The sequence below is a fragment of the Leuresthes tenuis genome, unplaced genomic scaffold (genome assembly GCF_036924035.1).
Source record: "Leuresthes tenuis unplaced genomic scaffold, fLeuTen1.0.hap1 SCAF_19, whole genome shotgun sequence".
Classification (NCBI taxonomy): Eukaryota; Metazoa; Chordata; class Actinopteri; order Atheriniformes; family Atherinopsidae; genus Leuresthes; species Leuresthes tenuis.
In genome coordinates this window covers 17,316,541-17,341,594 of record NW_027325373.1, presented here as the reverse complement: position 1 = coordinate 17,341,594, position 25,054 = coordinate 17,316,541, and the positions used below count along the sequence as shown (strand labels likewise).

The window sequence follows — 25,054 nt, the reverse complement described above, 5'->3', positions numbered from 1 at the left end:
CTTTAAAAAAACAGAGGAGGGGGCTTTGGCTGGTGGATTACATCCAGCTCTTTGGAGCAAACAACTACATAAAATGCTAAAAAGTTCACATTTTTACAATGTGACTATGACTTTCATTGATACCATTTTTACAGACCGCATGTAGTTGCTCTCACAACTGCTCGAGATCACAGATTCTTGTAGTGTAATTATACGTCACGGTTTGCATTTAGGGAGGACAGTCTCTCCTGATTGGTTTCACAGTTCACACATGGTGCCTAGGTCCATATTTTAAACATAGTAGGTTTCAGAGGTTTTTTCTTTGTTTATGACTGAATAAATCCCAGAAACACACAAAGTAATCTTGTTGTAAATGCTACTGTCAAACATACATCCCCATCATCGGTGATGCAGAGAATCACTCTGATCCCTTTTTTATTAAACCCTTGTACCAGATCATGATGATTGGTTGGGGGAGTTCTCTGGAGGCCAGGAGTATCCCCTGCTGTGGAAGGAAGGTGAAGTCTTCCTGCTGCCTCTTACTGAGGAAGACATTGGCTTCTACAAAGCTCCAGGTGAGTCAGACAGCAATTGGCAGATATTTGAGCACATCCATATGAAAAGATTTAACCCAACACTGAGTTACATTCATCGTTGGGGAGGAGCGAATTAACAGTAATTTTGCAAAAGCTTGTTGGTAGTTCAGGTGAAATCATTTTTGCATTGAGACACAAGCAGTTTAATTGTTAATTGTGTGTTTAATTTAATTTCTGAAACTATAAAGAATGTAGAGCCAGAAATGGGAGTGAAGGATTATTATTATTATCATTTATTTCCTGTGCTTCTCTTCTGTGATGAAACCCCATTTTGGCATCTCTTTCCACTTTTACTTTTATTCTGACGGCTACAGTATGGAGACATTTCCAAGCAAAGTATTTGTCAGAGAGCCAATGCTAGATAGGATTCAAGGGAGGAACAATTTGCTGACGGGCTCAATTAGGTTGGGTTAGACATCAGTACTCCCCTCTTCCTGTCAAACCCAAGCCAACCACAACTAAAAAAAAGTGAATGTTTTTTTTTGTTGTGGCAACTGCAAGTTAGATGTTATTAAATTGACAATTAGATAAGAGTTCCATTTTCTAGGCAAGTTAGTAACAGGTTTGAAATTATGAAAGTTTGATCTTTCTTTTAGTCAGAGGATGCAATATGCTTTGTCATATTTTGTCTACGACAAAAACATTTCACTATTTTGAGACTTTTTAGTGGAATGCTACTGTTTTGTATTAGAAATTCTTAAACAATCAGTCTTACGAAAGCCAATAGCCATAGCCAACATTCCTAAGCTAATTAGGGATTGTTGACTATTTCTGTATATTGGTTTATAATAAGCCTGTTAAAACTGTTAAATTTAAATCATATTATTGTAAGAGCATCTGTAACATCTATAGCATGTTCCTGTTGGTAACCTACTAAGATTTGTCAGGGAAGTTTGGCAGTGGGTCTTATGATGGTTATTCTGATACTATTTCTTAAAAATCCCCTATCAGAGCCATTAGAAGATAAGGGAATAAGCTGGCCCAACTGCAGGACTTAGAGCCCATTTCTATCAGCTGCCCCAGCAGCAAAGGCCTGATGGAATTGGATGTCTTGGCTATTCTGGAGAAGCAACAAAGTGAAAATTGGCTTGGTTTCTTCTTGTCTCTACTAAGTCGGCTCTAGGCATCAACTCACAGCCCCTCCGGCCACCACAATCTGCAGCCAGAGGCAAAACAGGAGCAATCCCATTAACTCTGTATTCTGGAGGTTTAATGCCCAGAATGCATGATCACAGAGAATAACTCCATCTGGAGGCCTCTTTTTTTTGAAAGATGAAAAGCACTCAGCTGAAAGGGGATGTGACAAAGCATGGTGGTCAGGCATAATTTGTCAAATGTCATTATAAGTGCATTAGGAAGTCATTGACAGGCAAGTTTTACTGTGTGTGTGCGCGTGTGTGTGTGTGTAACACGTGCACAGCTTCAGAATGTAAAATTGTCAGAAATATCCATGGTTATAGAATCATAAATAAATAGTAAATGTTATTTTTGAAGTTGCCATCTTGTTCACACAGTCTACAGTGGTGTTTCTATGGGCCACAACGCAGATTAGTGGCCCAACTGGCTGAGAACAGCTTTGTGACAGCCTGCTTATCTACTTTTCGCAGTGCTTGTTTATGTTGTTTTGCCACATAATACATACACACATCTACTGCCATGCCATCCCTATTAATGATCAAATTTTCTCCTGCCTTTTTCATAGTGGTGCATGTGTAGAATCACTTTAAAGATTAGACTGGGGTGGGAGCGGCTTTGGTTTTCTCTCTCCTCTCTACCAGCCACTGGCCCTGCTGTTTCTACTTTTAATTTGTATTTTGTGCTGAAATCCCTTTGCTGTTACTTCACCACAGAAAGAGATAATTCTGAGTTGCAACACCACGCCAGTATGCAAAATCCAGTTTCTGTGATTGTCCCAAATGCATTTGTCATCGTAGTTTGCCTTGGGATCGAGCTGTCACATAAGGGAAAGAATTCAATCATCTCATTTTATTGAATCTGTAGCAAAAGTGCGGCGTGTTTAGGATAAGCATAGCTCACCCAGCTTCAGAAATATCAGCTATTGCCAAGCCGTGGACAATACTTCACAGATATTACTCTCAACAGCTCTTGACAAGGATGTGTTTGGCTAGGCAGAGAGCATTTCAGACCGTATGAAAGAAAATGGAAGACAGAATTGCACTTGAGTTTTCTGAATTCCCCATGACACTCAGGCCAACAGAGCAAATACACCAGTTGGATGTCAAAATTGTTCCTTTCTTTTTAACCGCAAGAAGATGTTTAATTTTTGTAAACATCTTAAATTGACCTTCTCTCTGTTTCCTTTCAGTTAAAATCAGTCAAGTATTAAATGAATGTAGGCAGGCATTTGTGAATATGTGTATGCGCTCGTAGGCTTTCTTACTCTGAAGCATTGACACTTTTCCTTCGCCTTATCCTGGACATCTGCTTGACAGTTGATACAGACGGAGTTCAAGTCCCCATGGTGACGTGAGACTTGAGTGCAGCTGCCAGGAACTGTCGTAGACAAACATGAAATTCCTCCCTAAACAGTTGCTTTGACCTGCCTCCAAGAACTGTGGTCACAACTTGAATCTGCTGGACAGTAACGACAGCTCTCTTGGCTGGGCAGTGTTTCATGCTGAAGGGGACATCATCTAATTCAAGTCCTTATAGCCATCTGTTGAAAAGCCAGCAATGGTGATCTTTTTCATATCTCTTGCACAGGCCAACCTGCTAAGCCTGAAGCGGCTAGAAGACTCAAAGAAAACAGAAACAAATGGAAGAAGGAGGCAAAAATGAACAGAATTTTAATGAAATATCTCTCTAGCAGAAGGACCAGGAGCTGCATATGGATGTCCTTGTGTTCAGCTCGGAAATGAAAGAGAGTAAGAGGAACCTTGAGAGAAGCCTAAGGCTACCTGTCATTTATACTCAAACTGCTGTTGAAGCTAAGGGCCTCACACAACATGAGTGTGACCTGCAACTAAACTTTGCATGTAACCTGCGGTGGCATTTCAGTCAAAGAATATGCAAAACAGAAAAGAGGTGTAGCAGGGGGACATGAGAATATTGAGTTGAGGGATGAAGTTGAAAGAGAGTGAGTAAGGAGTGTAGCAAGAGAGAAAGCAGAAGAAGAGTTAACTTTCAAAGGTTAAATGAACCACGAGTAGGAGACAAAAGGTTTGCTATGCTTGAAAAGTTTCTACATTAAGAATTAATCGGCAAAGCAACTTCAAATCCGCACATTTTGTATTATGATTATGAATAATTGAAATAAATAATTCAAGCAATATGTTTATTTCAGCACTCTATTAGACAATTCTTAGTTGGGCTTCAACTTTGCTATTCCACTTCTATTCATAACCGAAATTAGACAGTTGCAAAAAGTCACTTCAAACGACCTTCGACAGGTTGCCAGTCTATCACAGGGCCAACTCAGAATCAGACAACCATACATGCTTACACTCACTCCGAAGGTCCGTGTAGAATCCTCAATTTACATTTGGAAAAAGGAATGTTATAACACATTCTTTCTTTTAGCATTGCATACCTGAACCGAGTTTTAGAGATGGCTTAGGTAGGGTCACTTTCACCTAGTATTGTTAGTATAGTCAGTACAGTATGTGAAAACTGTTTCAAATGGTTAAGCAAGATATTAAATGGTTAAAACTCCTCAGTTATGTTTTTTTAGATTTCATGTCTCTGTGTTTCCTTTGGCAAATTTTATCCTTCACATCTCTATCAGCATTGACACGTCATTTTAAAAATGGTGGACAATCTTAGTCAAAATGAAACACGGACTTACCCAAATGTTTTATAAAAAGAAGACGAAGAATTTCAAAATGACCACAAAGAATAAAATAAATTGACAACATGAGAGAAAAAAGGGACATTTCTTAATGTCCAAAACGCGACAACAAATGACACAAAAAGGCTTCTAAGAAATGCAGAACAAACACGAAGAGATTCTTAATGATCACAATAATGCACCAAACGAAAGACATTTCAGACAAAATGATTATACTGTGAAAAAATAAAAATGACAGCAGTGTAGACTCTTTCAATCTGTATAGCTTGATGTTTGTCAGAAGTTTGCTCAGAGGACCGTTGTTTGACAGTCGATATGCTTATAACTCATCCTGTCATTCACAGTACACTTAACTTAAAAAAACGATATTACCTCAGCGACACTGAGACAACTCATGGTATTTCATAGCAGAACTATTTTTGTATAAATACTTAAAAGAACAGCATGTCTTTTAGACGACGTCTGTGTGGGCGGCACAAGAGCTCCCAGCGCTGACACCAGTCCTCTGAGCTCATCTCTGCTCTTTGGTAACCCTTCACCATTCTGCTCCACTTTCCACTTTGTCCCCTTTGACCTCTCTGAAAAACATCACAGATTTGATTTTTCTAACAGTACTTTCTTCACGTTAGATCTAGATCCAAGACAGATCTTCACAATTAATTGCACGGGTGCGTTTGATGTAGCTCACTTGTCTGCATATGTAATGCTTTTCACCTTCGTGCTGCCACTGAATAAGAATGAATGTTTCCTCCATTTCATTAGATCAGGTTTCGGGTCACACACGTTGCTGCTTCAGGCAGCGCAGCTTACTTTTGGACTTGGAGTGCTCGCAGGATTGGACCTATTTAAAAGTTTGACCAGCCAGCTTTTGCTCTCAGACTGTCTGGTGGTCGATGTGAGAGCCTCAGAGGGCCCTGTGTTTGTGCAAGGCGGCAGTGATTTAATCGAAACCGAGTTGATTTAATTTAGACGGAAAGAAGTCTAAACCCTCTGATTGATTGGGAGCTCTTTCGCTTTTCACCAAAAGTTATGCGGGCGTACATCACTTGTTGTGATGGCAGCTTTATGTGCTTCTGGCAGATTGTCAGTTGTGGCGCAGTCAGCGGACTTCAGATCACTCTGACAGACTCATAGAAACAAATTGAAAATCAGGAACCGCAGACTGAAGCTTGTTCCTTGAAATACATGCACCATTTATAAGTAATGACCTAAGGCTGCAACTATTATTTTCATTGGCTGTTAATCTGTTGATATATTTTTCTATCAGCACTTTTATCCTTCAGTTCCCACAGCTCAAGCTCACAGTGAACGTTTGATATTTTTACCCACATTTTGACATTTGACACGTAATTGTTTTCTTGCTGAGATTTAAATGAGAATCTTGGTGATACATCTTGAAAACTTCTCTGAACTCTTACTCGGAGTTAACAAGTGAGAAATACATATGTATGGAGTTGAGCTGAGTTGTTGAGCTGAATCTAGATTAGAAAAAAAAATGTTCATTGATCCTATAATGCAGAGGGTATCATATTTGATACATACATTTCTGACAGGAGTTTTTGACTGAAGTCCGTCTGATCCATGAGACTTTGCAGTTGAAATTGTTGTGAACCTTAAATGTTCGCTTGCATCTGAGCAACAACATGATTAGCTGAGTAGTTTTTCAGGTTTTCTTAGTGAAAGAGGGTGGAAATGTATCCTTTTCCATTCAATTGGACCCAAATGAAGTGCAGGAGCAGCAAAAAAGGTTTTCAGTTTAGAATGAGGACTGGAAACAAGTGAAAATTGACACTGTTGAAACTGACAATAAAAAGGAAAAATGCCGATTTGTATCACTACAGCACTGTCATGGTCCATGAGTTTTTTGTTTCTGACTTTGCCTCTAGGTTTTCTTTTGCTTCCTTTTTTCTTTTGTAGAGTTTTCTTTTGCATTTACTTCTTGTGTTACACCTGGTTTCTGTTGCCAATTGCCATCAGGCAATTAGCAATTATTAGCATATTTATTAACGATTTATGCATTTATTAATTATACTAATAATTAAATTATTAGCATAATTAAATTATTAGCATAATTAAATTATTAGCATAATTACTAATTATGCCATCATCATTTCCATGAGGATGTATTTTACTGCTTTTCCTTTGTTCCCTTGACAGTTCAGTGTGAGTCGTTGTAAATCCAGAGTTTGGGTGGTGGCAGCCTGTGTTTCTCTGTGAGATCGCTGTAGTTTCAGTCGACCCGTCGGTCTTGTCTTTGTTTGATTCTTGTAACCTTCCGTTGATAGTGTTACTTGTCCCGCTCCAGCAGCATTTCTAGTTAGTAACAAAGCCTTTCGTTATCTTACTGCCTGCCCTCACCTCCTTCCTCTGGAAGTCCAGCATTTGGGTCCTAACCACAGTAAAACTCAAATTGTGACAAGCACAGAAAACAACATCTTAAATCCTTGCCCTAAGTCTTGTAGTAAAACAATGGCTGTATCCAAAATATCCTAATATTGTGTTATTTAGTTTGCAAAAAAAATATTGGTGAGATATTTTTCACAAGCTATAAAACCTTTATACAAACCCAGTAGCACACAACATGTGCTATTTCACAGGAATGCACACAAAAAGGTGTGTGACTCTAATGTAAAATCAGCTTTTATGCTACATTAATTTATGTAATACTGCTGGTTGTGTTAGACTAGTGATTATTTTCTTTGGAAGACACCAGATCATTTATCTACTATCCAAACTGATCTAGTAATCAATTTGTCATGTGATGGCTGAAGTACGTGCTAAATGTTAGAAATTAAATATGAAATAAAGAGATGCATGCTCCCCATGTTGTGCAGGCATATTGTGCAAATAGCAATTGCAAAACTTTTTAATCTTCTCCGATTTGTCACGTGAGGTAAAATAACTAATATAAATCCATGGCAATGCACAGACAGCAGATAACACTTGCTCATGAATAATTCTGTCCTGTTTAAATTTGTTTTAGGCATTTTTATAGGCATTTGTAGTTTTGGATCGGGCCATGTAAGTGGCGCTTTTGTTTTCTATGGTCTATTAGTGTTGTGAGCAAATATGCTTTGGTAGCTCACTAACACTGAAAGAATCACATGATGTGAATTAAACCCCTGCAGAATAATGGCCAGCAAACTACATCTGAAGCATAACTACCCTGAACCATAAGGACCACAATGGGAGAATTTCAGCTTAGTCACAAAGTAGTATTACTGGGCTCATTACCCGCAGTTATGCAAGGTGTGTGGGCTGTGCATATTCCCTATTAATCATTTCAAAAGTAATATCCATTGACTTTTATTTTCTGTGAACATGAGGTTTGTACATTACTCATTACTACAGCGCATCACTCCTAAATGGAGGTAATTACCTACCTTGTCAGCTCCCCAAAAATGTGGCTCTACTGGGTCTGTTCTCTAATGCAACAATAATCATCTGCTGGCAAATGCTTCTCTTTTGAGTGCCGATTTGGTCGTGTTTGTCTAAATGACTCACTGGAGAGACCAGATTTTATAAAATGGCCGATATACAGAAGTGTCTCACAGAGGAGGGTGCGGAAAGATGGTTTTTTTAAATTTTCTACAGAGATATGGAAATCCAACACCAATGAACAGCAGTTAAAGAAGACTTAAGTAAGACTTGGATCATTTTCAAACTCTTGTCTCAAAATTATACCTAATTCTTATATCACACGAACGCCAAGGCTTTGGAGCAAGTAGCTTAGTGGTCAGTAACTTTTAAACTGGACAAATGTTAACAGTTCAAATGCAAGACACACTGAACTATTGTGGATAAGGAAAAGTAAAAATGCAGACATTGTTTAGTTCCTGTCATCTATTGTATGTCTCTCAGTCTTAATTCACACACCTGAGTCCTCTGCAAGGCTGGGAAGTGTGTATTGATTTGTTATTTAATTTCGACTTCCTCTCAGCCTCTCCAAATCGGTTCTTTTTTTCATTGGTTAGGATGTTTAGATGTGAGAGAATGTATTGAAGGAATTCCTGTTATTGTCAATAGATATTGATTCATAAATTACACTGAGATGTGTGAGAGCTGGTTTAAAGCAGCAGTGTTTTTTGTCCTCTGCTGATGGCAGGTGGTTGTTAAGCCACACCCGAACTCCTGGCTGGCAATAATTGTCCTTTTTTTTTCTTTTGAAGTATTTTTGACATGAATAATAGCTTACTGGATTGAAAAGAGAGTGCTATTGATTACTCATGTAATTGAAGCCTTCTCATTTAATCGCTTCCTGTTTTTCATGTCACCCAAATCCTTGTGCAAAGGTTCAGTGAGTAATATAAATAAGTGCCTCATTTATTCAGGTTTCCTCACACTAATGTGTTTTTTATGTGAAAGCTGATGGAGATAGTTTCATTACAAGAGCAACGTTTTATCGAACATTCTCACTTTTGAACTACTCAAAAAAAGCTGGACCGTTAATATAACAACATAATCTGTAGTAAAGCAAAAGAAGGTGATTTGTGAATAAATTATCCTTTAGTTTATCATTAATTGCGTGAAATCAGTTAAAGGATCATTATTTCAGTAATGTTTGCATTAAAAACAGCGAACTATTGCTTTAGCTAGTTGTTTATGTACATCAGTGAGTAGTATACATTACTCATAACAGTAAAGCTACTCTTTTCAGGGTGTCAAAAAGTTCATTCAAATACAGGTGAGATAAAAAAAAAGAACATTCATATATTGTAGCAGCGGACAAGAGTGGGCTGTGTAAGGGCAATGCACAAATAATAAAAACAGGCTCCTGGTTGAGCAGATATTAGATGATCAGACAGCCGAATTGCTGTGAATGATGCCAGAGACCCCTCGCAAGCAAAATCACCCACTCAATTCCACACCCCTCTCAAGCCTCAGAGGAGCTCAGGATGTACTTCACACACGATTACGCTTTGAAACAAGACGGCAACCAAGCGTACAACCTGTCCCTTTCCCCCCACTTACTCAACCACATCTCGGAGAGAATTGCAACATTGTTCTTTGTTTTCGGCATTCAAAATATGCACGATTTGTTCATTCTTAGAGCAAACTGTGGAACGCGAAAGTTTACAATTCAAAATCATTCGGATTGGTTAAAAGAGTAGAGGATGAACGAGTCTCCAAAGGATGTGAAGTTAAAGATGACAGTACCCCCCCCAGTGCCATAAGTGTTTTTGTCGGACAAAACGGGCAGAATTATGCTGTCTTATAATTTTCACCACAGGCTTTCAGCATAAATATATTATCATTACTTTGGATTTTTCACAGTTATCAGAGGTTCAGGTGGTGCACATTTCAAGGTTTTATGTTTGCTCTGACTCCTTAAACCTTAACCACCCCTAACACCTTCCAAGCACTCTTTATTTAACTATTTAAATAATTGATACTTACGGTGCAGGAGAAGACACTAAGAGCAAAGCAAACTGTTTTCAGGTTGCCCCTTCCTCAGTTTGTTATATCCTTGTATGTAAGAACTTGCTCATGGTTGAGATGGTCGGGTTTAGGCTAAGGTTTGGTTGACCAAGGGAGCTTTCAGAGAGATGTGCTTGTAGGATGGCCTTGAAAGGTCATCCTACAAAAGACCTTCAGGATGACTTTGCAGCTTCTGTAGTGGCAGTTATACTGTGCTGAAACTCCTACTAAAGTATGACCGGTACAAAAGAGTCATCAATGGAAAGGTTTTCCTGTTTTTTTCACAGCAGATTTTATCATTATAAGTTTCCAAAAGAACATCTAAACCAGCCTGATGGATCCTTGAAACAAGTCCCGTGGACTGATGACATTAAAACTATGGCCACAATAGCATAAATGTAGTTGGAAAGTGTACCAAATTTATCCAAATGTAAAGAACGGGTTTGCATCAGTCATGCTTTGGATTTGTGTTTCAACCATGTATACGTGAAATATTTTGCTTGTGGAAGGAAGACTGGATTGACAAACATCCCACCATTTCTTAACAAAAATACACAGTTAGCGTCTCTTGAGTTGTAGGTTTTGTGGCTGCACTTCAAAACATCCTCCAAAATTTGTGATAAGGCTTCAAAAAGAACTTGATCCCAGTAAGCAAGATGGCGCTAGTATCTTACAGGACTGCAGGAATTGCATCAATAAGAATGAGTGAAAATCCCTCAAAAAAGTTCTAAAAGACTGTTGCACGGTTACAAGTTATCGTATTTGTTAAAGGGGATTTAACCAATTATTGACCATAACTACAGCGTTGCGCGTCTGGATATTTTATATTCTATTTCAAAACTGTATAAAATGGAAAAAAAAAAAAAGATAAAGTGATTTTGGATAAAATGTTATAGAAATCAGGACCCAGAGGCATCCAAACTTCAGCATGCCACTGTAACTGACTTTCCAGTTTGTCTTGGGAAGTTTATATCTTTCACATATGAATATTGGGGGAGGGCAAGAAATTAGCCTATTTCCATACATCAGAAGAAACATTTGTGTATTTTTGTTTTAGCCAGTTTTAAGGGTGGGTGGTGGGTCTCTTGTGGTGGTTAAATCTTTGAAGTCCTCTTAATGCACTCTAAGGAGCTAAAGATCAGAGGGTGGGTAATTACATAGAAACTCCAGCAGTGCTCCATGTGCGCTCAAAAAGCCAGTTACTCTGCCTTCGTGTAAACACACAGACTCAAAGAAAAGGGATTTGATGAAATTTGCACAAAAATAGATACTGTTTCAGCTTCTACCACAACACACTTGCACACACATCTGTGTTTACAGTAATGACAACAAGCTGTCTCAGACTTCAATTATAAAGATGGCTCTCCTCACCTCTCTAACATCTAACCTCCACATCCCTGCTAGTGAAATTCCTGGGTCATCAAGTCTACAGCTATGGCCAGCTTCTCTCCATCACCTTCACCTCCGAGACCCCCGAGCTGCTCCCCGACCACGTCACCTTGCTCCTGCAAGGCTCTGGAATCACCCTATCGGCTGACCTTTCCTCCCAACCAGTGCTCGACCATGACCCCAGCCTCACCCCGCGGCTCTCTTTCATTGTCAGGTAGGAGGATGCAGGCACGTGCCTGTCAATATGAGAGTGTGCACATGTTTTTGTTTTTGTTTTTAATTACTGAAAGTCTCAGCTTGGATGTCAAAATGTTTGTTCTTTTTTTGCTTCTGTGCATCTCTCTGTTGCCAGAGTTGTTTTTTGCACCATTATATTTAGAGTCCGCAGAGTACAGACTATCCAGGACACCCGTGTAGTGATTAGCGCTCACCCACGGTGACTTTGCCATCACTCTCCCTGAAGAATGCCTGAATATGAATGTAGCGGTGAGCCAGTTCCCTCATATGCTGGCTGTCATGTAGATCTCGAAGGTACACTGCAGCAGCAATACATTTCCATCTATACATCTTGTACATTTAGCAGCTCCTTGAGTGACACGAAATGTGCAGCTGTGGTGAGGCATTGAAGGTTTGAGAAAGCTAGAATGAGAGCAACAGTCAAACCCAGCTGACATGTAATTTTTTAGATATTATATATCAGTTCTATAAAATATAATAAGGATGGGAAATAAAATCAAACAGTCTGACATAGGCCCAAGAAGATTCTCATTTGAAAGAGAACAAGTACATGAATGTCCCCAAAATATACTGAGTGGGGAGAGGGGAATATATAAGTCAAGAAAAGAAGTCTCATGTTGTGTCTATAATGGGAGTGTCACTCCGCTATGAGGCTTGAGGAGGTAGAGGAGGGGGGGGTCAAGCTGAAAGGATGACTAGGTCATAGCAAGGAAAGGAGAGCTAACTGGATTATAGTGACATCATGCAGAGCACTAGACTGAGTATAAGTTTGGCCTTGAGCTAGAGTATGTAGTAAGTGGTTCCTCTGCAGTTTGATATCCCAACAGCAGGGCTTGAAATTAGCCAGAACAGCCTGCAGATGAAGTGAAAACATTATTGATCTCCATGAAAGAAACCGGGATGTGGGATGCAACATGTAAAACATTCATGAAAACATTATAGAAATAAATACATATAAACAGACAGTGTTAGAACTGAAATAAACAAAAACATACTGATTTGTTTAGTACTATGTGTATAATCCTGATGGACAGTTCCAGTTAAAGGATAGCATTCTTTTAAGGATGTCATTTTTACTTGATGATATGATTCTGATATGTGTCGCCTTAGTGGCTTGATGCAAATTAAAAACTTCCCTCATAGTATCTCCAACTAGATCTTACAGTCAGAGTAAGCTTTAATTGACAAATTTACAAAAGGAACATCAAAAATTCAATTTATTTGTCAATGTACAAAAAAAAACCAATAATTTCAATACACACCACCATAAAATGGATAAACAATACTAAGGGGAAAACTGCACCAAGTCAAGTTAGGTCAAGTCCTGCCACAACGGGGACAGAGTGGAAGAGTGCCATGACCATTCTCATGAGAGTGCAGACAGCACCCGGGGGTTCATGAGCTAGGACTGTGTAGCCGAACCAGCAAATTGACAACCTGCAATGCTGCACAAAACACTTCATATAAAAGATGGAGCACAAGGGCTGTGACAGACACATGACTGCCGAGGACCACATACTTTTCCTTCACTGTAATTTTTGAATTTGTATCTGACGGTGCATACAGTAGATTTGAATTCAGCATCCACAAACGCTTTTGGGTATACTTGTGACAACGTGTTATTGTATGGAACTTTTTGGCAGCCACTACCCTTGAGACAATGAAATTAAAAGAAGTGAATGTATTCATCCTAGAGGAAAATTGTGCAGTATTTTTGGAGTATTCTTTTTTTTTTCTAATCAAGCAATCATTATAAGCTTTTATTATGAACAGTTATTGCTGCTGGCAGGAAGGACCTCCTGCATCTTTCTGTAGGACAACAGAATTGAAAAAGCCTCATACTGATCACACTCCATTGTTTCAACACAATGTCATGAAGAGGATGGTCAGTGTTGTTCTTTATGTTTACCAACTTGTGCAGCAGTCTAACTTTTACAATCGGATCCAAGGGTGGCTCCAGAGATGCTCAGAGCCAGTCTGCTTCTTTAGTTTTTTAAGTTTCCTTGAGTCTTTGGCGCTTATACTGCTGCCCCATCAGATGGCTACAAAGCAGATTGAACTCTCCACAACAGACTTGTAGAAGATATGCATCATCTTGATCAGTGAAGAACCACAGCGTCCTTTCACTTCAGAGTAAAAATTCATCTCGGAAACCCAATCAACTACTGCATACTATCCCTGTCGTGTAATAAATTCTCAAATGCCAAAATGATGAATGTCACCTTTTTTAAAAAAAACTAAATAAAGTATAACTGTAAATAACCCTCCCCAAATGTGTTGAGAAGGTACAAATAAGTGTAAAAACAACTCTATTCTCATCATTAGGCAGTGTTTGTCAGCCAGGTGCTACTAGCAGGGATTACAGTGTGCCTTTGTGTGCTCTTCAAGCTGTGCACAGCACTGCTGAAACGTGCACTGCATGTGGATAGCTGCAGCACAGGTGCCAGGATTTAGCACAAAGTTTCTCGAACTTAAAAAGCAAAGAAAAGTTTGAAACAAATACTTACGTATTTTATGAGAGTCTGAGTTCAAACATCTCTGACCCACTGCAGCAATTTTGCTTTTAACGGCTGCTGTTTTAAATATCTGAAAAATATCTGAGTACTGTATAATGCATAATGTAGCAGTGGATACATGGTTTCATAGTTACACTGTGTACAACAAAATTACATTTCAGTACATTACATTTACACATTCTCCAGAAACAGTGCAATTAAAAAAAAAAGTACAATAAACATTCAAATATATAGAGATAGTATTGATTATAATAATAAATAAAGTGAAAAAAAGAAGAAGAAAAAAACTTAAAGAAAGCACATGATGGTATTGCACGATTGAAATTGCACAATAATGATAATATTTCACAGAAAGTGGGTCAGTAAGGTTTTATGGGATGTGTGAGATCCATCTGTATGGGTATGTAGAAAGTTTGGGGGGCGACGGGGGTCGAAATCATTGACAGTTCAGCAGCCTGATGGCTTGGGGGAAGAAGCAGTTGAGGAGTCTGGCTATTTTGGTACGGATGCTGCGGAAACTTTTCCCTGAGGGCAGCAAGGAGAACAATTCATGATGAGGATGTGTGGGATCCCTGAGGATGCTGTGAGCTCTGGTCAGGCAGCGCTTCTTCACAACATCCCGGATGGAGGGGAGTGGTGTCCCGGTAATCTGTCCTCAGCCTGTTTGTGTTAGTTTTTAATTAAAATTCAGAAGTTCTGAAGATGCAATCAAATCAAAGTACCAGTTTCAAACTCCCAAGTTCTTACTGGAATTCATTGATGTCTGTTATAATTCCTTCAGCTCCTTTTGGTTATGAAAAGTCTCCTTCATAACTGATTGCCTTGTCTGTGATTAGAGACAAAAGCTACAGTCACTGTTCATCTGTTGCATCTTATAAGTGATTTACAAGAAAAATCTGCTGCCTGACTTTGACAAATCAAGCAGGTTTTATTAAAAATGACAGACTTTCTAAGCAACAAGAAGGAGATGGCAATTATTTAGCTTTTAAAGATGCCCACTTGATTTCACAAACCCTGCCAAGATGAGGTCTGCATATTCGACTTTCACCACTTGAACCTAACTGAAATCAAATAAGAGGGGGGTTTCTTTATAGCCAGTATGAACAAACAAAAAAAACTGTTATAACCAACCATATCAATTCTTTACGCATACGGGTATGTGAGTTTTGTATTGAGATGCGGGTCGAAAGAAAAAACATGAAACTTTGCTGAACTATCTTCTCTGCTCCCAGGTTGTTGTCAGTGACTGTCTCACCAGCATACCAAAAAGGAAGACTGTGCTACAGCTTTGAAAAAGTTGTAAAATACAATACAATGATCTGCTAATCAGAAAAGTGTTTTAACAGTTGTGAAACACTAATTGGTAAGAGGTCAGTAACATGACTGGGAAAACAAAGAGCATCTCAGTTTTTTTTTGTTGTTTTTTTTAATAAAGATGAGGGATTTATCACTATGGGAAATATTGAATTAATCTAGAAATAATGGTACTTAAAAGATTTGAAAGAATATGGGGATTTTGCCCTCTACAGTATGCATCATTACTAATGGATGAAGAAAATCCAAAGAGGTCCGATGCAAACTCAAGGTCCATGCCTGTAGACTTTCCCTGATCGAGACCATGACCTATGAGGCAAGTTATAAGTTATATTTTAAGTTCCAGAAAAGAAAATGTTATATCGAAAGGTTGTTTTTCAAGTAGCACCTCATAATAACACAGGATTGGAGCAGCATATACTGTAAAATAACTTAAAACACAAGAACCCAATTAGATTCTATAACTATAACTATAATTAGCATGGCAACAAAAATGGATGGCTCAGCCCTTTGCTTTCCTCTGCGCTATGACAGCATATGTGTATTGTTAGCAACAATTACTGTAACAGCAATGCTTCACTATAAAGGTGTGTAAGACTTCCACATATACTTTTCTAAACATAACCATGTACTTAGTAACCGTGTATACTAGATCTAACCTTAACTATGTGATTTAAACTTCAAATCCTGATAATATACAAGTGAATGTGAAGCTTCGACACAAAAACAGATGGGTCTTGATCCCATGGCTTCTTGAATACAAGTCAGCAGACTAACACCAACTGCCACCACGATCCTTATAAGTGACTCAATCAACAGAGTGTAACATCTGTACATAGTCGTAAAAAGTGAGACGTCACAGGTGAACTACTTCATCATGAATTACATGAAGTAGTTGAACACCATCAGCAAGCTGGATGGTGAATGTTTTACATATATGTTAACATGTAATCCGTGTCTCCAGATAGACAAAGGGAGCTGAGATTAGAAAAAGTAATCATGCCACAGGTTTTGGATCTTTATTCTCGACAAAGTTTTTATGCGTTCTGACAGGAGAGAGTTTTGACCTGAACTGACCAGCATCCCATCCAGACCTGTCACCTGCTGACCATGTTGGCTCAGTATTGAACAAAAATGAGTGGACTCGAATGAGCTGAGACGTTCCGCTCATGTTCAAAAAGATGTAATGCAACACAGCGATAAACATGACCCTGTTTCATCAAATTAAAAGCACATTTTTTTAATAGAAATAAAACTTTCTCACTGTCAGAATTTGATGTTTTATTTGTACTATTTTCACATCAATACAAATTTCTCTTCATAACCTCAAAACGCATTTTACAACCCTGTAAAATGTGTTTTTTGCTGCTAAAAGGGAATAGCTTTCCTTCCTCTCAGAATTCATCTGTGCTCTCAGACAAGTTTAGTTTTCGGGTTGGTATTGACTTTCAGCTATTTGTATGCTTGTGCAACTGCCACTTTCTTTGCTGAAATTCTTCATTTGATCCATCTTGACTCTGTCTTGCCACTCTCAGGGAAAAATAGTCCGACCTAAGGCAGGAATGGCTGGTAGAGTGAGGTAGACTGTGGCCAAAGAGGTGAAGCCTGGTGTGACGACCTGTGGGGAAGCAGCAGGCTGATCAGTCACAGAGAGATCTCATTAGGCTTGTCAACCTGGGGGTTGTGGTTGCAGGTGGCCTAGTGTCCACAGTGAGCCTGCTCAAAACAGGTTTAAGTTATTCACTCTATTTTTTTTCTTCCCCCACTTGGCCTCGAGTCTTGAAGCCCATAATCCTTCTCAGCCCACTCAGCTCCTCCTTCACACTGTTTTGTTACAATGTGTCTTCAATGCTCCCTCTGTGTTGTCTTTAATTTTCCTTCTCAGCACCCACAGACCAACTTAACTTCCTCTATGTACGGAAGCCTTATTCTTCCCTTAGAAGGGATTTAATTGTCATTGTTTCCAGGGCTTGATTGAAGTGAAACAAGGAAAAAAGCAAACTGTTGATAGAACTGAATAGTCCATAAGGAAATGTTATACAGCTTCATCATCCTCTCTTTGTGCTCCACAGACCTTGTTTCAGTCTATTAGCTCAAAACAGTCCTGTCGTGCCTTCATATATCACTGGGATCACACTCTTACAGTGCTGGCAAAAATTTGCAGCTCCCTGTTGGCTACTGCTGAAATACATATAATAAAGCAATAATATCCAAAATATTTCATATAAAATATTTAAATATTTAAAAAAGTGCAGTATATTATAGCATTGCAAGTAAGTTGTACCTCTGTACAAAAGGGAACTGTTGCATCTCAGGCTGGAAATTATTAAAGCATGAGGAAGAAGAAGCTGTCCAGAATCATCAGCGATGAGATTTCTGATATAATTTTTAGTCTCTGCACAGTGGTTTGTTGTCAGGAATCCCACTATGATTGTTGACAGTTTGAGCAGGACTCAGTACACTTGCAGTAATGTTTGTGGTTGCAGAAAACTGAACTTGACAAAAGAAAGGTCAGTCATGTTGAAACTGTCGTTTGGTAATTGCGGAGACACACGCTTCAGCTTGAGTCAGGCAATGGGGGAAGGAGGCGGTGTGTCACTGGAAAGGCGACATCAGATGAATGAGAGGAAAGAAAAATGTCTTTGTTATTATGTTTACATGACACTGAAAAAAAAACTGTTGTGTAGCTCAAAAACGGACTGAATGAAATCCTATAAAATCAAGCTTTTAAAAGTCAGAAAACACACCTAGTTAATGCTGTTGGGGGGGGTAAATCACTCCTGCATGTATAAACTCAACTGGACTCAAACGAGCTGAGTTCTAAAATTCCATTTATTTATTTGCATAGTTTTGTAAAAACAGTAAAGCATGAGTGTATATTAGTATGTTAGAATACAGGTAAATTCCCACTAAAGCTGCTCTGATTCACATCTTTTTCACTTTCACTTGTCAGACGGTTAGATGTATCACATGATGTGACTGAAAAGCTGCCTATTTAAGACGATCTGTCAACTTGTGTTTGCTTAAAGCTTTTCCAGAGTCTCGTTCTGCTCTGATAAAAAAGTCTGTGCAGTCAGTTCGGCTGCACTTACATGTACAATCATCTCCCACAGAGAAAGTTAGAAGTGGTAGAAGGTCTTGAACATTTTCTCAGTCAATCCACAGCGTTGTGCCATCTGATCACCTCAATCAGCTCAGCATTTATACATTGATAAGGACATTGGTCCAGTTAAATGGCCAGGTTGAACTCTAACTGTAGCTTAACTCAGCTGTGCATGTAACTATACTCTATATCATTGTAGAATGTATCAAAAGGATTATATGCATTATTAGTGATGTGCAGGTATTTCTGCATTTGAACTCTTTTCCAGTCTAATTCATATCTACAGTAACTACACAGTTAATTACAAATTTCTGTCTTTGGATTAATTAATTATTTAATTGTTGAACAGTGCTTGCAGTTATTACAATTTTTTTATCAACATTGAATTAGAATATTAAAAGAAAGGTGTCCATGGTTCTAAACAGTTACAATGCAAGAACACGTCCCCAACTCATTTGTTTATTCTTAGTTGGTTTTTTTTTTGACAGTCACAGCCTTCTAAATGATTTTCAAAGGTTTCAATTGTCTCCTTTCACAATAAATCACATGTTTCAGAAAGGTCTTCAATTCTTCTCTAGGACTTAATTCAGATAAGGATCTTATCCATGTCATTGTTCTGTCATTTTGTAGACCTTTACTTGCCAGTGAAATAGCATAGTATTTTAATGCATGTAATTGAGCATTGTCCTGTATAAAGACTGTGGCCTTACTGAATGCTGCAGACTTCTTCCTGTGCTGCTGACAGCAGGTTTTGAGGTTGATTTTCACTCTGTTTTCAATTTGAAAAGGTCAAACTGCTTCATCTTTAACAAAAAACAGGCCTTACCAGTACCCTTCCCTGTTGGTGCCTGAGTCAAAGCTACACAATTTAGATATATTATCACAATAAGAGTTGCTCTCTTAATTAATTACTTAATGCACATTAGGATCACCTAGTATTGTATGACAAATACTGAGCATTTCAATGAATATTGTTGCCAAAAAGACTTGTTGGCTGGCTCTTTCCTGTTTTCCCATGATCCATTGTCTGTGGATATAAATTATAAAGTATTCAAGTACCTTTTCTCAGCATTCAGATATTTTGATCTTAAGTTGTTATACTTATTATGGATGCCACTCAGCTATTTTTGACTTGTTTCTCTCACTTAAACTATTTTTACACAAGTCACCTCATTGTAACTAGATGACATATCTAACATCCTACTTGCATTTGGAAAATGTTTAATCAGCACTTAATGTGTCAAGTTACAGCAGTTGTCACTGGTTATTATAGGCTTGTGCTCCTATCAGCACTGATGACAACACAACATCCAGGTGCACATGCAAATTTACAATTAGGGTGCTGCACTTATGGGTGATAACAGTAGGCTTTTTGCCTTTACAGAAACATACATTTACCGATTGTGACATCTCACATGAAGGCTCTAAAAGTGACGGCAACAACTCAGGGACAAAAATAGCCCAAAAAAAAAGGAACCTAGTCTAATTATCTCACAAAGAGTTGCTTATGAGAACTTGCTGTGTGGCTCAATGTGCCACTAAGCTTTTTTTTGCTTGAATCCCACTGATTTACAAAGTTGTAATTTGCACTGACTATTGAATGTGTCACAGACTTAATGTTAGCTTGTAAACTTCCATGACCTTTTTTTAACCCAAGGCCACATCTTAGACAAATAGTTCCTTGATTCACCTACAAATTGGTTTCTGCTTGTAATTGCATTAAACAGCACAGACACAGGTTGTTTGAGCTTCCTCCGAGGAAAGCATATCTTTCTTATTAGAGGATCCAGCTCCTCAAGGGGGTCAAAGCATGTGGCTTTCTGTCACCTCCAATACTTCCTTGCCTCAGTCTGTTGTCTCTACACCAGTAATGACATCTCACTTTGCACCAAGAGCTCTGGCAAAAGGAAATGGTTGGTTTCCCCTCAAAATGCACTGGAGTTTGAAGACTGACCTGGTCATTAAATATTTTCTTGAGACGTATGCCGCACACACACCTCACATTACACTTCCCATATACCTGTTTTTATGCAGATGCACTATTTCAAAATATCAACCTTGCTCCATATCCCTCAGCCTTTCTCTGTCATGTATTCACACACCGCGTGAATTTAGCATTTTTTACTCACAGCAATCAGATGCAGCACAGGCATTAAAATTAATCGTGTTTCAGAAATGGAAATATGTGTTTTTGAGCGTTTTGATAAAAGCATGTGGAAGCATAAATAAACATGAGTATAAACACACACACACTCACACACACACTCACTACAGTTCTCTCTTGACTGACAGCATCTGCCTTCATAGATTGTAAATATGATAACCCATTAAGTGGCTTTGTGTTCCCACCTGATGCAGAGATCATTTTAGAATCCGGAGAAATAAAGGAGAAAAATATGGAAGCTTAGGGATTCCTCCTGAGGGGATTGATTTGAGGAGGTGGTGAATGCTTTATAAAAGGTGGCTTCCACTTCTCTCTCTAATGTATCCTCAGCTCCCTTTTTCTTCCCTTGAAATCAGTGGGCGTAGAAGTTTTACTGGCCTGCTTTTAGCCGTGTGTTCATTTGCAGCATGTGAGCATGATATTTATGCAAAGGGAAACCGATAGAAGAAAAGCTCTCCGTCTTCCTCACAATCGTCTGATCATATTCTACATGCGTTACGTCTGTCGTAAGCGGGAGTTCACAGTTTGAACTGCCAAAATAGGTAATTCGGGATGTATGAAAGGTGCAAAGCTCTTTGCAGCAGAAGGCAGAGCATTACTATCAGAGCAGGAATGTGGTCCATCTGGTACTTGGCTCATTCATGTTTTGAAAATCTGTGACTTTGATCAAACATCATCACGACCAGCTAAACATACTGAAATGAGAGTTTGCTGCCAAAATGAAAAAAAGGAAAAGAGAATCTTTTGCATTAGGTGGCTGAGAAAATGAAGGAGAAACATGGAAATTCTGAGTAAACAAGTGATTTATTTATGTTTTTTATTTCTGTATTTATTATTCATGATTCATTTTACTACAGTCCTGCACCGTGTTCCTTTGCTACTTTCATTTGCACCACTTCTTTTCCAGATACCTGGGCTGTCTTACAATGAAACTATATACACCGTAACTCACTTATTATCCACTGTGCGTGTTTATGCCGTACCTCTCAATGACCTAGAAAATATTTTTGACAAAATGCACATCATCAGAAATCTAAAAGTGGGAGATGCAGTTATTGCAATAGACTATCTCAAATTTGTACTGAAATCGAAGACGGTTTTGCATCTGCAATAGCAGTAAATCAGCCATATAATCGATTTCAAAATCGTTAAAAAAACAGTCCTTTAATCAAAGTTTCTCTCACACTGCTTTCAGACAAGGTTAAGAAATGAAGATCTAGAAAGTTTAGAAAAAAACATTACTTATTCGAAGTACAGCTTATGTTGGCAACTCGGAATATACAACCATCCTTTTACATTATTTATCAATGATGTTAACTGTATGTTTTATTCAAAGGTAGACTTGCACAGTGACATTAGGATAATAACATGCTCCTATAAAGTCAAATATATTTTCATCTTACAGTTAATTAGATGGTTGTTTACACAGCCTTCTGATAATCTCACTGTTTCACACACTGTTTGTGTCTTCCTCACCCTGCATCTTTATCTGTCTTATCTTTCTGAGGTTGCTTGTGCGTGTCTGCATGTGGGTCCAGCATTGTTTTGGGTTTTTCTCTCCTGATGATAGCCTCTCATCCTCTTTGGAACAGGCTTAATTACAGTATGGCCCTCTGCACTTTGCTTGGTGCTGATTAAAAGGGACACTGACACTCCATAGGGAAAACATGACTGGGAGTTTGTTCACTTTCATACACACTCGGCTTATCGCTGTCTGACCAGCTCCATTACCATGGCTTTGAGGCCCAGTTTGTAATTGCCTCTCTTTATTACTGTGCCTACATGTCAGGCCAGGGAACGAGGACCTGCCGCGGCAAGAGAGTGTGTGTGGCAAGCCATAAATGTGCAGTTTTAATGCAGAAGCCAAGACATAGGACATGCACAAAATAAAGCATTTTGAAAGTGAGTTACTGTCATGCTGAGAACAATTGACCTAATAAAATAGAGGCCATTGAACACTCACTCATGAAAGGCCTGACTTGGGCTGATATGGTTTAGAAACTGAAGGTTTTGCACTGTATTCTTGGCTATAATTACAAAGTTCCTCCCCCCAAAAAGTTGTCTTTAAATGTATTTTACAGATTATAACTTCGGTCATTTTGGTATATTGATAGTCAAAGAACCGTCATCTTCCACTCTAAATGTGTTAAGCATGCTAGGTATACTTTCAGCTATAATCTGCTGTGTAGATATTTGGTCAGCCAAGCTTTTCTTTCTTATTTAACACCATCCTAATGAATTTGAAATGAAGCAATCAGTATGGCACAGATTACAGACATACAGCTTTAATTCAACACCTTTTAAAGGCGAAACAGTTTTAGGGTTGATTTTTTTTTACGTAGCGTTTTATGTTGTCAGTGTTTTACCTGCAGTAGACGGCAGAGAGAGAAATATCAATTTGGAGGCTCGAAAATAAATCCTGAATGGCAAGCCGGAGTACTCAGAACGGTGCCACTAGAATGGCAAATTGTTAGTTATAAAAAACAACTCAAATCTCAAACATTTCCCATGGTTCAAGGGAAAACTATTTTGTGGATTGTTACACTGTGTCAGTTCTGCAGTTGACAGCTTACTTTGTCACTACATTCTTTCACCCGCAGAATATCTGTGTTTTGATACAGTCCACCATACAGGTGTAAACCTTTTGTGGCAACATGGGCTGCGTTAGGCAAATAACTCGTGTACCTGTCTGATGCAGAAGTGATGGAGTGGAAAAATTCACAAAACAGCATTCACTGGAATCTTTTGAGGTTTGAGTTGTTTTACATAGCGAAAAACTCATTCCTCTCATGGCCCCCTGCTGAGTACCTTTTAGCTTCAGTTCACCTGTCAGGAAACCTGTCATGAAACCAAACTGAGAGCACTCCGGCTGCTGTCTGCTGAAGGTAAGACAGTACTTTACTCGAAAAAACCCCCCAAAAAACTTTTAAGAGCTCATTTGAAGACTTTCTGTCCATTTTGACCAAATTCAAATGTAATTTTCAGACCTTTTATCACCTTATTTGTCATGAAATTGCCAGAAATTGGATGGGAGTCTTAAACATATACCTCTACAATTTCATTAAATCACAGCTGCAAGTCTTCAATCACACTTTATTGTAAACTGTGGGAGTTTAGATTATCAGAAACTGTGTCACTATGTAAATAATGTAAATTCTAACATCTAACAGCATTCTGACATCTTGATGTTTCACTGCAACATGCTCATCTTCTGAGATTAGAGTGGCTGAATGGAATTATTTATACAGCTGAGTCTGCAAGAAAAGCAAGTTCTGCAGATAATCAACCAAACAAGTAAATTAATTGAATGTATGGGAACTCCAAGATCTGAGCATGTCATCAGATACTTGTTCAAATATTTCACTGTGGACCAAAGTGCATTTGCAATCCTTTGTGACACTCTGTAAGGCTACAAGTTCTGTACTAAACTCAGCAAAACGGGCTGCTTTGCAAAAAATATTTGGCATTTCCTGCTGATGAAAGCACAATTTTACCCATCGTTTTTTAATTTTGTCATCAATGACACACCAGTATTTTACAATTATACAGCAGATACCATATATTAGAAGAAGTTCCCTATCCTATAAGTCTTTTTTTGTTACTGTATATGAAGATTAAATGCGATAATTCTTTGCAATATAACATCAGCTGTGTGGAGCTGACACAGCACCTGTCATCGAGATGGAAAGAATGCGAGACTCCAGGAGGGAAACAGGCAGATGTCAGCTGTGCTGCCTGGCTTTGCACAACATTCTTCAGCAGATGGCACATCTCAGAGATCAAGACCCTGGATATATGTTGAAGTCAGCACATTTACATTTGCTCTCTTGTGTGTCTACTGGTTATGCTTTAAATAGGCTACCATCAAACCATGAAGTATACATGGATAGCAGGGTCTTTCTCATCTTTGTAGTTGTGGAGGGCAATAAAATTGCTTTAAAGCCACTCTAGTTGTTAATAAATCTGCCACATGAACAAATTAACTCTGTTGTGCGCATGGACTGTTGAAATTTGTATATATTTGGTGTTTCATCATAGTTTATGCATGTGATGCAGAAAATACTGTAAATGATGTTTCCCTTCTCGTCATTGCAGACTTCATGAATATGAGAGGAGCTTCACACCTCGTCTGTCTGGCTTTGAGTTCCAACGTCTCCTTTACAACATGACAGCCTTGAAAATCAGCAATGCTGGGGGCCACAACTGTAAGTATGCATTATGTTTAAGACAAATTCATACAACAGCACATGACTTCTTACACTTAGTATTTAATAAAAACTAAGCCACAAGAAACTGTGCAGAAGTAATGGGGGGAAAATAAGTAATTTAGTACCCTCGTTACTGCTTCCAAAGAAAGTGTAAGTAGCAGTCAGGTGCTGCTAATGTGATGCACTTTATTAACTGATCATCAGCAAGCGTTCAGGTGTGTGTTATCAATAACGATCTTAGAGAAGCAATTGTTGCTGCCAATCAGTCTGGGAAGGGCCATAAGATAATTTCTAAACAATTCTACAGTCCATCATTCTACAG

At 38.6% G+C, this 25,054-nt stretch overlaps 1 protein-coding gene across 1 annotated transcript in view; it reads left to right on the top strand.

Moving 5' to 3' along the window:
• lamc3 (laminin, gamma 3) overlaps positions 1–25,054 on the top strand; it is a 113,094-nt gene that overhangs the window by 53,600 nt on the left and 34,440 nt on the right. Inside the window, exons 9-11 of the mRNA XM_072371917.1 lie at positions 435–554; positions 11,206–11,404; positions 24,620–24,729. Of these exons, the coding sequence (XP_072228018.1) occupies positions 435–554; positions 11,206–11,404; positions 24,620–24,729 (429 nt within the window). The remainder of the gene's footprint in view (positions 1–434; positions 555–11,205; positions 11,405–24,619; positions 24,730–25,054) is intronic.